Below are 14337 nucleotides of genomic sequence, written 5' to 3'. Positions count from 1 at the left end.
TTTTTTTTGGGAAAATGTGAAAAAGATTGAAAACTGGTCTATCAGTGCGATAACAAAACCAAACAATACGTGTATTCCCTTGCTAATTTAACTATTGAACAAAATAAAGACAGGAGAAAGTCAGAGGTGTTAGGTTGATGTGGAATCAAAGTACCAACATTTGAAGAAGTGAGACCACAAGCAGTTAGTGTTTACTTCAACAACAAGATACAACTTGCGTTGTCACTGATAGATTTATATGGAGGCAGTTGGACACTGATTATTTAATTGGTAACACAGTATCACTTTCTTTGTCAAGGATACATGCAGCTTTCTCACTCTGTAAATGAAGAGCTTGAGACATTCACACAACTGGTAGTAGAGTAAAATGTATAATTGGAGGCCATAATTGATTATATTGAAGCCATCAGATGGTATTGTACCAGACAGTCCTCCCCTCCTCTTTGATTCAATGTCCTCTTTAAATATCACTGCTCAAAATGAAGACCATTTCCCATACATATTTGACCATGTATGTCATTTAGCTGCTTGTGTCAAACTCTCAAGCTGTGGAGGTTTGACCAAGATTGAATGCTGTGTGTTTCCCAACAGCAACGGTTACATATTATACCTTTAATCTGTTACTACAGACATCAAAATATGTCAGGTTAATTACATTATATAATGTTTTGTTGAATAAAGATGAGTCGTCCATCCATCTGCCCAACACTTTGGACAATACCAAGATATTTTGCTGTGAGATGTTAGCTATACTTCAAGCATGCCTTAAGGACATAAAAAAGCGTGTTTGATAGCCTTCAGCTCCTCCAGACTTCCTCTGACACACTGAGCTCCTTCTCTCCCTCCCCCTCTGGATGCAATCATTTCCCATTAATGCACGTTACTAACTTGATTTCTTCCCCGGAGACTTTCTGCTTTCTCGTCTCACAGGTATCCATGGATCGGCGTTGCACCTGGGTCGTGGTTGCATCTGCTGCCGCGGCCCTGCTCGATGCCCACTCATACTATCATCATTATCAGCCTCATTTCTATTATTTTTACTGCTACTATTACTGCTATTCTTATCAGCAGTAGTCATATTTTGATTATTGGTTATTAGTCCTATTTGTATTACTACTTATAGCTGTTGTACTGTTATTGTCTAGACCTGCTCTATATGAAAAGCATCTTGATATAACTTCTGTTATGATTTGACACTGTATTTCAATTCTTTGTTTCATACATTTTCTAGTGCAGAACCGCAACCTGGCCATATGGACGTTAGAGTCACTGTTAACAGAATATTTTAACATTTTGTTTGCCGTCTTCCCCAAAATCAGAGCAAAAGATCAAGACCAGTAGCAAAGACAGCTTAGGGTATTAAATGCATTTCCAGAGACGTTCCCAACTTTGGTTAAAATGTATCTGACCCAACGCTTTTTTTTCCAGTGTTGCTGTAACTTGCTGGGAAAGCGTAACGTTTCCAAACAATGTATCGTAATCACACAGGAGGCTCTTCCAGCTCCAATATTTCTGGGGGGTTCTGGTGTAGCCAGCCGGTATCCGGATCAGGACTCTCTTCGTGCCTCTTGTACGTGCCAATTGTTTACAGTCCGATTAGCAGCAACTTGAGATGCATGAATGTAGTTGGAGCCCAAGAGGCAACGTCTACGACTGGATTGTTTCACAAGTAGCCAGTTGACAAGCTAAGTTTAAGCTAATAAAAAGCTAAATCCTTCAGACAATAACTGATTAGTTCAGAGATTGGATTTCGGCAATTGCAACCGGAACACTTCTGATACCAAAATCTTGCTCCGTTGCCTACATATTCTGGATAAGAATGCAGAATCTGGTCAAAGAGATTAACTACTGACAAACTGCTAAAGCTTTCTGGGTGAAACTTATGCTCCACACATGCTAACACTTAGACCTATTTAGACTGTATTAGGCTAATTCGTAGAGGTGAGAGATGGCCGATCTCCTCATATGACACCATCGACTTTATTGTTGAGGATGCCTTGGATTTAATTTGCGGTCTGTCTGACTGTTGTCACAACCATTATAGAAACATGGCTGAGATTAAGCGCAAACCGTCATATCATATCACAGCACATCATTTTTAAACATTTTGTTTAGATTTTATGCTTGAGACATGATGCAAAACCAATTACCAAAGAGAAGTAATATGAGACCATATAAACCTTTTACAACAATGCAACATAAAGTAACTGCAATTTTTTTTAGCAGAACACAAATAAACGTATAGCCATGTTCATAAAGTTGAGAACAAAATAGTCAACCATATTGCTTGAGAACGTTCCTGGGTAATTTGGGAAATATTTTATCAATGTTTTGTTTTAACTTGGTTGTTTTAGGACTGGTCAATTTGACCTTAAACCAACAAGTACACCATCAGTTCTAGTGCCGTTTGGATCAATTGCAATATGACTGCAACAGTGAAAAGTTCATCCTGCATTTGTTGGCAGAGCTTAAAAAAAACACCTGTATCAATTTCACTACTTCACTTAGAACCACAGTATGGTGGCCTGGATCAGCAGAACTGCCTAAAGTAAAGAGAGTGCTCCATGTACCTTTTCAGTCTTATGCAACAGGAAAGCTCCCGTACAAAGACTGTAGACATTTTGCACATAAAGAAGGTACAACATAATGTTTTTCATGCCTTCAAAAGATAAACTTCATATGCAATCATCTGCCTGTCTTTATCATCTTACTTATAAGGCCGCTTTGCATGGTGCTCACCGTCACATATATGCTGTCTCACTCGCCTGACACATTTTGGCTTCTTCTGGAAACTCATTTGCTCGTATTTCAGTTTTAGTTTTGAGGAATTAAAGCTTGATGAGCCTACATGGGGACTTTCTGAATGAATAGCATTGATTGGTACAGCCTTGCATGTTGCAAGTCACAAAATGCATTTTCTTCTTGTATGAATTCAGACAGATATGTGGAACTATAACAGGAATGAAAAACTGAAACAGCAAATGATGGAGGGAAAAAGTTGGAGGTTAGGCCAATCTTGTTTTGACCTTACGGGAAGGCTGCATGGGTTCTCAGGCTGTATGCTGCTCACCCTCTGAAAAGCTTCGGCATTCTTGTAGTTTCCAGGCCCTTTGATCTAGTTATCGTTGTCTTCTTCATCACTGTCCTTCATGGAAATGCCCTGCATCCCTCCTTCCCTCACTGAGGCAGTGGCTTCTTCCAAGGTCAGCCGGTTTCTCACTGTCTCATACATCTTACTGTTCAATGTCGAGTCCAGCACCCCTTGCAGGCGGAAGTCACGGTACTTTTTCTATTACAAAAATAAACAAAACGTAAAAAAAGGGTATTAGAGTCTCCATTTCATCGGAGCTGCCGGATTGCCATGTCAATTTCATGTAAATCGGATGATTTTTGTCACATAAGAATGACTTCCTGGTGTCCGTAGGTGGCGTTATGACTGTAACTCAATATGGGCGTGTAGGTGTCTTTAGACTTGAACTCTTATCCAGCAAGTGAAAGTTGGGGCAGATTGGACAATGTTAAGTCCAATTACAACAGCTTCTTGTGTCATGGTGAAACATGCAAATAAATTGCCTGACTTGTTATGGCAATGCCGGCCCACGAGAACCCGAAAACTTAGCAATTTACCATCATGAAGGTCTTGAGATTCTGCTCAATCCTCTAGGACTTGTACTTGTAAAGTGCCTAAAATGGCATGTTGTCACATGATTAGGTATCGACTATTCCTTCGCAATTTAGTGTCACATTAGCCGGAGATTTATACCAATCAAAGTTGAAGCAAATCCGATAAACCCTCTTGGATGATTTTGAAAAAGTTTGCATAAAATGCATGAAAAAGGCACAAAATGGCACACTTCTGGTTAAGCGGAGCTAATGAAAGCCAATGGGAAATTTGTCCGAAACGATGAGAGCAGAGTAGGTACCAATTTTTGGAGCAACTATTTTCCAACTAAGGCTTTCCACACATTAGGGGGCGCTATGGAGCCCACTGAACACGTTTTGATGTATGCGCCAAATTCCGTGAGTATTCGAGTACACCAAGGGCGACAAAAATGCGTTCAAAGGCTAAAAGTAATTTGGAGGCGCTATAGAGCCGACGTGCCACACCCAATCCCACTCGTGACATCAACTTGAAATTATTACTAGTTTGAACATGGGTGCAAAGTTTTGTGAATTTTTGTGCATCCTAAAGTCCTCTAACATGGGTTCGTAAAATGGAAATTAACGTACGAAGTCCAAAATGGCTGACCTCCCGTCAAGTGAAAAAATTTGAATTTTTTTTCATATATTCTTATAGATGAGAACAATGATCCCACCAAATTTCATGAACTTCAACGAACTTTTTTGCCACTCTGGCTTGCGTTTGGGGGCGCTATGGAGCCTAAACAATTCAGAACTATGCAATTTTCGCCACTTCTGAAGCGTGTGCCAATTTCCGTGAGTTTTTGTGTGTCCCAAGCCCCTCAAAAATGTGATTCCGCAGCAGAATAATAATTAATAACTTTGTGCTCGGGCCCTAAAAAGTGCAACTGACAAAAACATGAATAGAGGAGGCAAATCCATTTTAACAATAATAAATATGAAATTATGTGAGAAGCAACAGTGAAATGTTATAATATACCAGAATTATAAACGAGTCACTTGATTTAAGTACTGTCATTGATTCTTGAGAATATTTTTATGACAAAACATTGTGCTTACATTTAGATAATGTGGTTTAGGAGGCAGCCGTTCTCACCTTGACAACCCTGATGAGAATCTTCAGCTGATAAAGGTGGAGCTGTAGGTCCATACGGTCAGTCAGCCATGTTCCTAGAAGGTTCATAGTGCTGGTGTACCATTGCTGCAGACACACAAGCACACAGTACATATCACCATTTGATACTCCATGAAACAAATGCTCTCAAAGTGTGTTAACTTCAGAACACACACACACACACACACACATCAAAAAGCAACATGTCAACACTCAAAACATTGAATCCATGAGCTTGGAAATTAGTATCTGCAATCCATCGACTTTGCTCATGGTGTGTTTGGCAGAAAAAGCACGTGATGTCATCCTTGCAGTGTATCATCATGACAGAGTTTCCTTGTGGATCATTGAGGGAGAAGCCAGAGGGACAAAGCTGGCAAATCCTCGGCAGAACGACGTCTCTAATCTGAAGATGTTCATGTCGTGTCGGCTGCACGACCTCATCAAGCCATTAGAAAAATGACACATAGCACAGAGCAGGCGCTCTACAGCAGTAGTCTGCTGAAGTTCAGCACACGGTCTTGCCTGGGAAGTTTAGGAAACAGTTGTCACATGGGGCCCCATCAGATAGTCTCATAGGCTCAGGATTTATTGAAGTCTGGAGCGTGGACCTCGGGAAAATCCAGCAGCCAATTAAGTGTCAGTTAATGGGGATCCTAATAAAGACTAAGGCTTGTGATGCTCTTGGTGCGCAACCACATGTTCTACCATGGGCACTTGTCAAAGTCCATGAAACAAATCTTTCAACAACAACAAGTGTCCCCAACAATACTGGTTTTATTATGCACCTGTAAAATGGGCAAGCTTATCTCCTGAAAGCGTCTTCTGAAGCCAGGTCTTCCTTATTATTCACACTTATTATTGATAATTTACAATATACACATTAGTATTGTGATGTTTTAGCCATCTTTTCACACATTTCCATTGAATTTGGTGAAACAGTACCCCATCTGGATTGCAGTGCCAGTCAGTCTAATTGATGAAGCAGTGTATTGCAATTCTTGTCAAGTCTATTGAAGAGAAGCAAGGCAGGCGGTGGATATGGGCAGGGGTGGGCTCAGCACACCCAATCAAAAGTTCCGAACAAAATTTTTTTTGTTCAGCTAATGGAAAAATAGCACAGAAAATACCTGGTATCATTTGTAACTTGGAAGGACTGAAGGGAAGGCTGTCCGTGTTGCCGACTTGGCAACTTTCTCGTCAGATTCTCCAGAAATTCACCAGAAACTCTGACTTTTGGATCTAGTACTGCAAGCCACTTTCGTTGGAAAAGGCAACACTAGGCTGGGTTGTTTGGTTGGATCATTTTTTAAATCTAACGTACTCTTGCTGGTTTCTCAAGATTACCAACCCTAGCTTTAAGCAGTTCATCAACATAAAGGACAGAGCAATGTAGCGCTTCTTCCTGTGGAGATTGACAGTAGGTTATTAATGTTTTGTGGCCTGTTTCAGAAAGCCTGGTACTGTAGTGCTAGCTGTATAATAAGTAATTATCTTTAATAACTAGGTAAGGAAATCGGTGCTTAGCATGCCAAGCATAGATGAAAGGAGTGTGTAAGTGTGTAAATGTGTAAGTTTTAAGGGGGGTGTATGTGTTTTATTGATTACAAGTGACAAATACAAGAAGTGAACAGGCACTTTTAGATGGCATTAGTTTGTGGCTGAATGTTGAGTGCTTGATTATATTCAGCTATCGCTCAATTTGTATCTAACATACTAATAAGCCTTGCAGTAGTGTATCTGCACTTGTTTTTCAAAGCCTTGCTGTGAGGATTATAAATAGTTTTTTCTGTAATAACTTTGTAAAAAACAAAAAAAACTACTACATTTTAGCACATTTTCCAACATCACTGACAGATAGCCAACTTCAAGAACTTCGTAAACCCCAAAAACATGGCAACAGCATGCGTGTCCCAGCCGTGTGCATCGTTTTTTTGTTTTTTTGTGTCCCCTGGAAACAGTTTCCGTTGGTGTGTGCTATTTGTAGCGCATTTCTGTATTCGGTTGGGTGTTATTAGTAGTAGTAGTAGTAGTAGTAGTAGGTCTATTTGTAGCAATGTGTTGTCAAATTGGTGAAGATGTTTTATGTGTTTCCTTAATTTGCAGTGTGTTGGGCTCTCAGGGCCACCGTACAGTGCTGAGTTAAAGCACTTGTCAGTTTTTGCTTTGCGATGCAGTGAACACAATTCAGTCAGTACTCACGAAGTACCGAGGTACCATTGCCAGCCCTCGTCCCGTTACTACCAGGTGTTACAAGATCCAACCTTGAGATTCTCCCATCGCTTTATTTAGACAAGCCTTCTCTAAACAGCAACCTCTGCGAGGCACAGCAAGCTCAGAGCACGGCAGCCATGCAGAAAACAGAGCCGAAAGGCTGCAGATGTTTCTCAGTGTGCCCTGACTGTTGCCAGTCTAATTGATGGGTAATGATGAGCGGGGCTGATACTAATAGAAGCCGACTGACTTTCAACAGTCAGGGTCACAGCAGAATGGATGGGGATGGGGGGGAGCTAGAGAAGAATGGGAAGAGAAATGAATAGGAAGGGGGCTAGCAGTGTGTGCATGTTTAAGAGGGATTAGATGCCAAGGGGTAAGTTGTACAAGATCAATTTTATCCTTGAAAGTGAACAACTCTTTATCATAATGATTGAATATGAGCTCTTTGGTCCATCAAATTTGACAAAGTAGAAAGTCAAATTCTGCACCGAAATCATGTTTATAGACAACAGTAACAGGGTTGTAAATGTAAAGAATTATTCAAGAAATAAACAATAATAACATGCAACCTCAGCCTGTGGATACTCAAATAATCCACTAAATAAGATGTGGACAAGAGAGCTTCAGAAACTATGACAACAAAGTCATGCTCTGGCTTTGAGCTCAATCTCATAACGTCATTATAAAGACACAGATTTTCACGCTCATTTCTTTACAGCAAAATTTCAGAAGAAAGAACGTAATTCCAAAGTTTTTAGTGTGCATAGAAACACAAAGACGTAACAATGTGTTTACTTTTGTGCAAAACTGTTGTATGTTCAGACTTGGTGTGGAAATACTACACTCGCTTAGGTGCTGTCACACCTAACCTGCTTGGTTCGGTTAAAACAAACTCAGGTCTGTTTGTACTACAGTTAATTTGGGCTCTTGTGAAAGATGTCAATTGAACCCCGGTGCAGACCAAACAGCCGAACCAAGACCGCTTGAAAAGGCGGGTCTAGGTCTAGGTCTTCTACTGACTGAGTGCTTTGCTGAAGCCTTTTCAGATCCAGGGAGTAGCTGATTGGTGCAGCTGGGAATGTCGTCTGTTGTACCTGCCCATCTGGGTTGGGCTGCCGAGAAGCCATAAAAGGACTGCCTTCTGACAGTCTGATTTTCTCTCAGCTGGGCCTGCTGCATCTACCTCACCGTTCTTTCTTTGTTTGGTTTGTCACACCAGCCAACACACATTACACCATATTTCCACTCATGCACACACTACTAACATGACTGATCTCTCTCCTACTTACAAACCCCACCAGTTAGTTGATATGTTGGTTAATATGAGTTAAGGAAATTACTTGATATTGAAGTATCTGTGTGGCCTCCCTTTTTGATGCCAGCCTTGAACCAGGTGGTAACAAATGGGGGGCTCGTCCGGGATCAGGACCGGGAAATTGGTAAATGTAACATTTTCTTTAAGGGAGTGTTTCACACAGATTGTGGCTGACTCTGGCACTTTGACTCTGGTATTTTTAGGGGTTACTCGGTTGACTTCATGTTGCTGGATTATTTATAGTCTAGAAAGTGTATTACTCCGTAGATTTGGGCCTGGTATGGGTCACATGTGTTTTCCTGCACTGACAGTAAGAGGTAAGGGCTGGTGAATCATTTGGAACCCTTGTTCCTGATAGGCATAAGCAATGTGGGCACCAGCTGTCCTCATTGACCCTTTTCTTGTTTTAGTCTGTTGTTTTTGTGCAGTAAATAGTTAGAGCCCAGGCTCTGGGGCACTTCCATGACTGCCTAGGTGATTTTGGTTTTGAGGCCATGGATATAACCTATTTAACATTAGCACGGGTGTTTTCCCTGATTAACAGGACAAAATCTGTTAAAACTGCAGACCTTGTATCAAACTCTGTGTTCTTTGTCAGTTCATTAAGTCCATTGAAAAGCGTGTGACTGGGATCCCATCAGACCGGCACCGATAGTGAATATCGGATCGGCGCATCCCTAATGGACACAGCACACGTGAGAGATGCATCAGATCACCGAGGTAGCCGCCGCGCGCTGCTCATGTTCCCAGTGTTTCCAAGAGAAACAACAGCAGCCAAAATAACATCAGAGTGAGAGTTTTCGCAGCGCTAGAGATGAACTTTTGTCTTTCTGCACTAACAATGAATCACCATAGTGAAAATGAGAAAAAATAATATTTGGATATTTTTTGTCCAATTTTGAAAAGAATTACCAAACACAAAATACCAAAACCTGCTCAGAGATCCCCAAGAAAAGGAAGTCTACATGTAGGACCCAAGAAGAGGAAGTCTACATGTAGGTCAAAGAGAACCTTTTTTTGGGGGGGGGGTGAAAGAGAAGATGGCTGAGCTAAGGCAGTGCTGGGGTGAATCAGAGGCAACCTGGTGCCAGCAGCTTCCTATCTGTCGCTGTGTGCCTGTGAAGGCTTCGGCGTGGCAGCAGGCCTGTGATCTCGCCCCGAGCACAACCCCCCGCCGAGAGGCCAGGCCTGGAGTGACTGATCCACTGACTGGCTGCTCTCCCTCTTTTCATCATCCACTCCTCCCTCGCCTCGCCTCTCCTTTTCTTTAGACTTTGCACCGTGCAACACAGCTCCCATCTGCAGCCATTTTTTTTGCAGCAGCCATTTTGTGTCCAGTTCTGCTTTACTCCTCTTCGTTTTATATAAAAAGAGGCTTTGACAGCTATGTCACAAGTCTTCATGCTGCCATGACTGGCATTTTGGAGGTCTGTCAGGGACATCTTGTGTACACATAATGCCTGCGATTTTCATCAACTTTAAGATCTTTTTAATGCCAGTTTGAATGCGAGACCAGTTCCTCGTTTAAAAGAAATGGAAGTGATTGTTGATCCGTCAGAAGAACATGATTAGTTTCAATTCTCACCACGGAAACAGGACACAAAGACTCTAAATTACCTGTGTTCAAGACAGTTTTCCTTCTTCCGATCTAAGGATATAGAGGGTGTCTTACGTGGTAAAGTTTGTATAGCCCTTTTACGCAAATTTATGATTTGTGGTTTTGGAGTTTATAAATAAAACTGACTCAACTTTTTTTTATTTCACTATTCTTACCTAGACATATTGCGAGAATGACATGATGTACTGCTGTAAGTAGTAAGTATTGTACTTACATGTAAGTGCAATTTTGAGATACTTGTACTTTACTTGACTCTTTCCATTTTCTGCTACTTTATACTTCTGCTCCATTATATTTTGGAGGCAAATGAATATTGTACTTTTTACTCCACTAAATGTATTTAATACGTTTAGTTACTAGTTACTTTGCAGATTTAGATTATTAATACAAAATATAAATCAACTAATAAATTGGGATATATTATAACAGAGCTGTATATATAAAGCTGTTTATAAAGTTAAGAGCAGAAAATTAGCTCCACCTTTACCAGCTGCGACATTATGATGAGTGATGAACACATTCACACTGTCTGGAGAATACACACATAAAAAAAAAAACACACAACCCGCTCTCCTTCATGGAATACGGCGCTGCACCACACCCTGCACGCTGTTATAGGCCCAAAAGGCTGTTTGCTGAAGCCCAGAAACGTCCCGAACACAGCAAGATGAGAAGAAAAGAGAGAATCCAGGTAGGGTGCTGCAGGGTCTCTGCAGAAACAGACACCACCTCACACTTCTAGTGGGTCAGAAGAAACTGACTGACTACTGACTGAAACTACATTTGATATTCACTGTAACACACCTCCCAGCCAATCAGGAAACAGCATTTTCCAACTGCCATGCCTATAAACTGTCATTTCTGTAAATAACCTTAAAATCCATCAGATATCAATGATGAAATGGTCCTGAAATGCCCAGAAATTAATCACATCAATTTAATTCTGTTGCAAGAACACAGTTTCTGATATAATCAAGGGCGATTATTCAATCCATGGCAATACAAGGCTGATACTTGCAGAGAGCATTATTCTCAAGTCGCCTCGGAGAGAGTCATCTTCTTAGGAAAGTAATCACAGGGACACGGCCATGCAGATGGGCTACGTGCTTGACATTGCCTGCACAATCAGGTGCACAGCTGTTCATTTTCCCAGCTGTTCCAAGTCAATTTTAAATCTTTCTATTTATTTTTACATAACGTCGAATCAAAACAGAAGTTATCTCAAGACACCTTTCATATAGAGCAGGTCAAGACCCTACTCTATAATCTAGACACCCAACAAGAGATCCAACTGGCCTTGCATTATACATTATGTGATGCATCAGCCTTGACGTCTCCCTATGGATTCCCTGTAATCTTTTGGACTGACTAGTCAACTGGCAATCCAAGCCGTAGAAGTGACTGTGAGTCACGTAACGTTGTCTACTGGATAGAGGATACAGTAAATCCTGGTTGTGAACATTGTGAATGCATTCTGAACACTAGAATGGCACTCAGAGAGCGCAGACCTCCGCCCCGCTCTCCGTTCAGATTGCGCCATCATCCACGTGTATTTTTGTTTATGTTGAGATCAGCTGTACGTAGCGGAGCATCGTAAAACACTTCATTCAAACTGGACAGAAAAAAATAAAACTCCCACCCCCCCCACTATGACTATGATCCGGATCGCCACCAAAATCTAATGGATTGTTCATTGTGCCACACCCCACCCCTCCAAAACATTTCATTCAAATCCATCGCGGACTTTTAGAGTAATCCTGCTAACGGATAAACCAACAAACCAACGCTGGTGAAAACATAACCTCCTTCCTAGGCCTTCAGCCTTGGCCGAGTTAAAAAGTCATTAACTCTTTTGCCTTGCCATGGCAACAGTTGAAGGTGGCTTAGGTGACTGTATCTGCTCACATGGACTATAAAATCTTTACTGTTAAGCAACATAGATCATGCTGAAATAGGTATGATCAAAAAAGTAGATTGATGAAGTCGAGGTGATAGTATACCCTGACTTTTAGGTCATGTTAGGCTAAAAATGAACTCGTTCATTTCAATACTTTTCACTAGCCATCACTTCGACTACATTTGAAGTCCATATAGCGTTTGTAGCTGTTCCGAAAGTTCCAATGTGGGAATAACTGAACACACGTTGAAATAGCCATTCCTCGAAGGCATTCAGTGTGTTGCCCTTATTGTTGATACAAAAAGTGACAAAAGTGTGAAGAATAACAAAAGAGACACATTACACACTGCAGGAGAGTTAGTTTAGCTCTTAGTGGATGTTTGTGCAGAAATAACTGCTGCAGCTCCTCCAGACCAACAGAGGTTTCCCGTGTCTTGTGAAGTGACGGGGCTCCGCAGAGAGAAACGTTATCGTCTCCGACCAAAACTCCGGTGTCTCCCCTGTTCCCTCCGGCCGCGGTCGGGAGGCAGAGGCAGGAAAAGCCAACACTAGGATCAGCATTGATTCATGGAGAGACCTTTGTCTGGTCAGCTAACATTACTGCCAAGCAGCTGAAATATAGAGTGATATTGTGCTTTTAGCTGATGTGTGTCGCCTCACTGTTTTGAGTGATGCTCGTTCATGTCTATGTAGAGCGAGCGTGAGCAACAGGACGCTGACTTTCGTTGACTTAACGGCCACAGGTGTTAACAAGCAATTTCTGATTCTTCCAAACAGTCTCTTTAAGCCTTTTTCACATTTTTTTGTTTTCCTGTCTTTTGCCAATTTACTACATCGATTCATTCTCAAGTTGTTCACTTTTGTCACTTGACATTGTTTGATCTTTGTATGATTCTTTTCTCTATTTACCACCATCCACACTGTGAACTGTGTTTACCTCAACATGTGTAGTTTTCTGATCAATTGCCTGTTTCTTATGCTGATCTGTTTTCATTCCAAACAGGGAGGCTGGTTGTTTCTTTTGCCCAGACTTTATCCCTCCAAATGGTATTCTTTACACCATTTCTGGAGCGATCTTTTCACCTTCTCTGACACACGACTATAAAGCTCTTCAAACCAGCTCTGTCTACTTCAAAATAGCCACATGTAAAAAGCCACAGTTTCACTGGACAAGGTGACAGTCCTTCAGGGCAGGATTAAGATGTATAAGCATCTACATGTGGATAAAGTTGAAAGCCACTTTGACTTTGTTGAGCTGGTCAAATGACCAGTGACGGTCCCCTCTCGCTTTGTTCCTCTTGGCAGGGACTAACAAAAGGAAATAATCAGAACAGACAAATTCACCCGAGCTCTCTTTTTTTAGGCTGCATGGGGATCAGCAGGGGGCTAGCGCTTGTTGACAGCCAAAACAAGCGTAATATGGCTCTGAATACATAATGCCATTACCCGACAGGGATCAAATCTGTGACATTCTAACGAGTTCCATCTGAAGGAAGGGTTTCCATTCCTTCAACTGGGTTATCTGTGTGTGTGTGTGTGCACTTGTGTGTGTTTCGTCACCTCACGACATGCTGACGAACCCCTACCTATACACAGGCGACATGCACGCCCCGGCACAACACACACACACTCCCACATACACACATATACATCTGCCGGTCCATCCCCCTTTGAGCGAGAGTTGGGAGACAGAGCGACCTCCTGCCCCCATCTGACACCAACCCACCCATTCCCCCCCCCCCCCCCCCCCCCCACACACACACACACACACACACACACACATACAAACCTCGCCTTGAAGCCAGTGTTCACACCCAAGTCTTCACATGGCGCTTGGCAGGGGGGGCCTGCCACCAGCAGGATGTAATGCAAAAAAATGGCACACCTCGATTTCTTCCCCTCCCCATCCACCTACTCACCTCTTTCGTGACCCTTTTGCATATATTTGCAGTGTAGTGTAATGGAACTGGCCTTTTTAGACTTGAAGGGCATAAAGCTTGTGGCTTCAAGTTTTCACAAGAGTTGCATATGCCCATGTCAGCAGACTACTTTCACTTCATTCTGAGAGCAGTGTGAAGAATGACGGCAGAAACGTGCATCTGAATAGATCAACTGACCTTGTTTTTTTTTTAGCTCAAATGATGACGTAACCTGGATGTGGGTAGAATATCACTGAGCCCTACTAATGACCCTTTTTGACAGTGATATTAGTTCCAGGTACTAAGGAGCCACAGGAACCAAAGGTCAGAACCAAAAGTCCCTGTTAGCGTTTCCACAGCATCTAACAAACCATTAAAATGAGGCACATTACCTTGATAATGGATTACAAAATGACAGCCACATTTGAGGCCCAGTTGTTACTAATAAGGAAACAACAGTTGTGTTGTTCATCTGTTTTTCGTTTTACTGTGGTGCATTACTGCTGTACAACTGTAGAATCTGTGTTTTTTCACATTAAACTCAGTGAATTTACAGTCGAGTTCAACCAAAGCACACTTGGTGATTGTTGGAAAGAGTAACGACAACGGTTTAGG

General features: G+C 41.8%; 1 protein-coding gene across 2 annotated transcripts in view; it reads right to left on the bottom strand.

Moving 5' to 3' along the window:
• Nucleotides 1-291: 291 nt before the first annotated feature.
• Nucleotides 292-14337, bottom strand: part of cadpsa (Ca2+-dependent activator protein for secretion a) — a 199583-nt gene continuing 185537 nt past the window's right edge. For both annotated transcript variants that reach the window (XM_074648789.1, XM_074648797.1), the window contains 2 exons: nt 4739-4843; nt 292-3289 (listed from right to left, as the gene is read on the bottom strand). In XM_074648789.1, the coding sequence (XP_074504890.1) occupies nt 3116-3289; nt 4739-4843 (279 nt within the window). In that variant the 3' untranslated portion in view covers nt 292-3115. The remainder of the gene's footprint in view (nt 3290-4738; nt 4844-14337) is intronic.

The sequence above is a fragment of the Sebastes fasciatus genome, chromosome 1 (genome assembly GCF_043250625.1).
Source record: "Sebastes fasciatus isolate fSebFas1 chromosome 1, fSebFas1.pri, whole genome shotgun sequence".
NCBI lineage: Eukaryota > Metazoa > Chordata > Actinopteri > Perciformes > Sebastidae > Sebastes > Sebastes fasciatus.
This window is presented reverse-complemented; position numbering and strand designations above follow the sequence as displayed.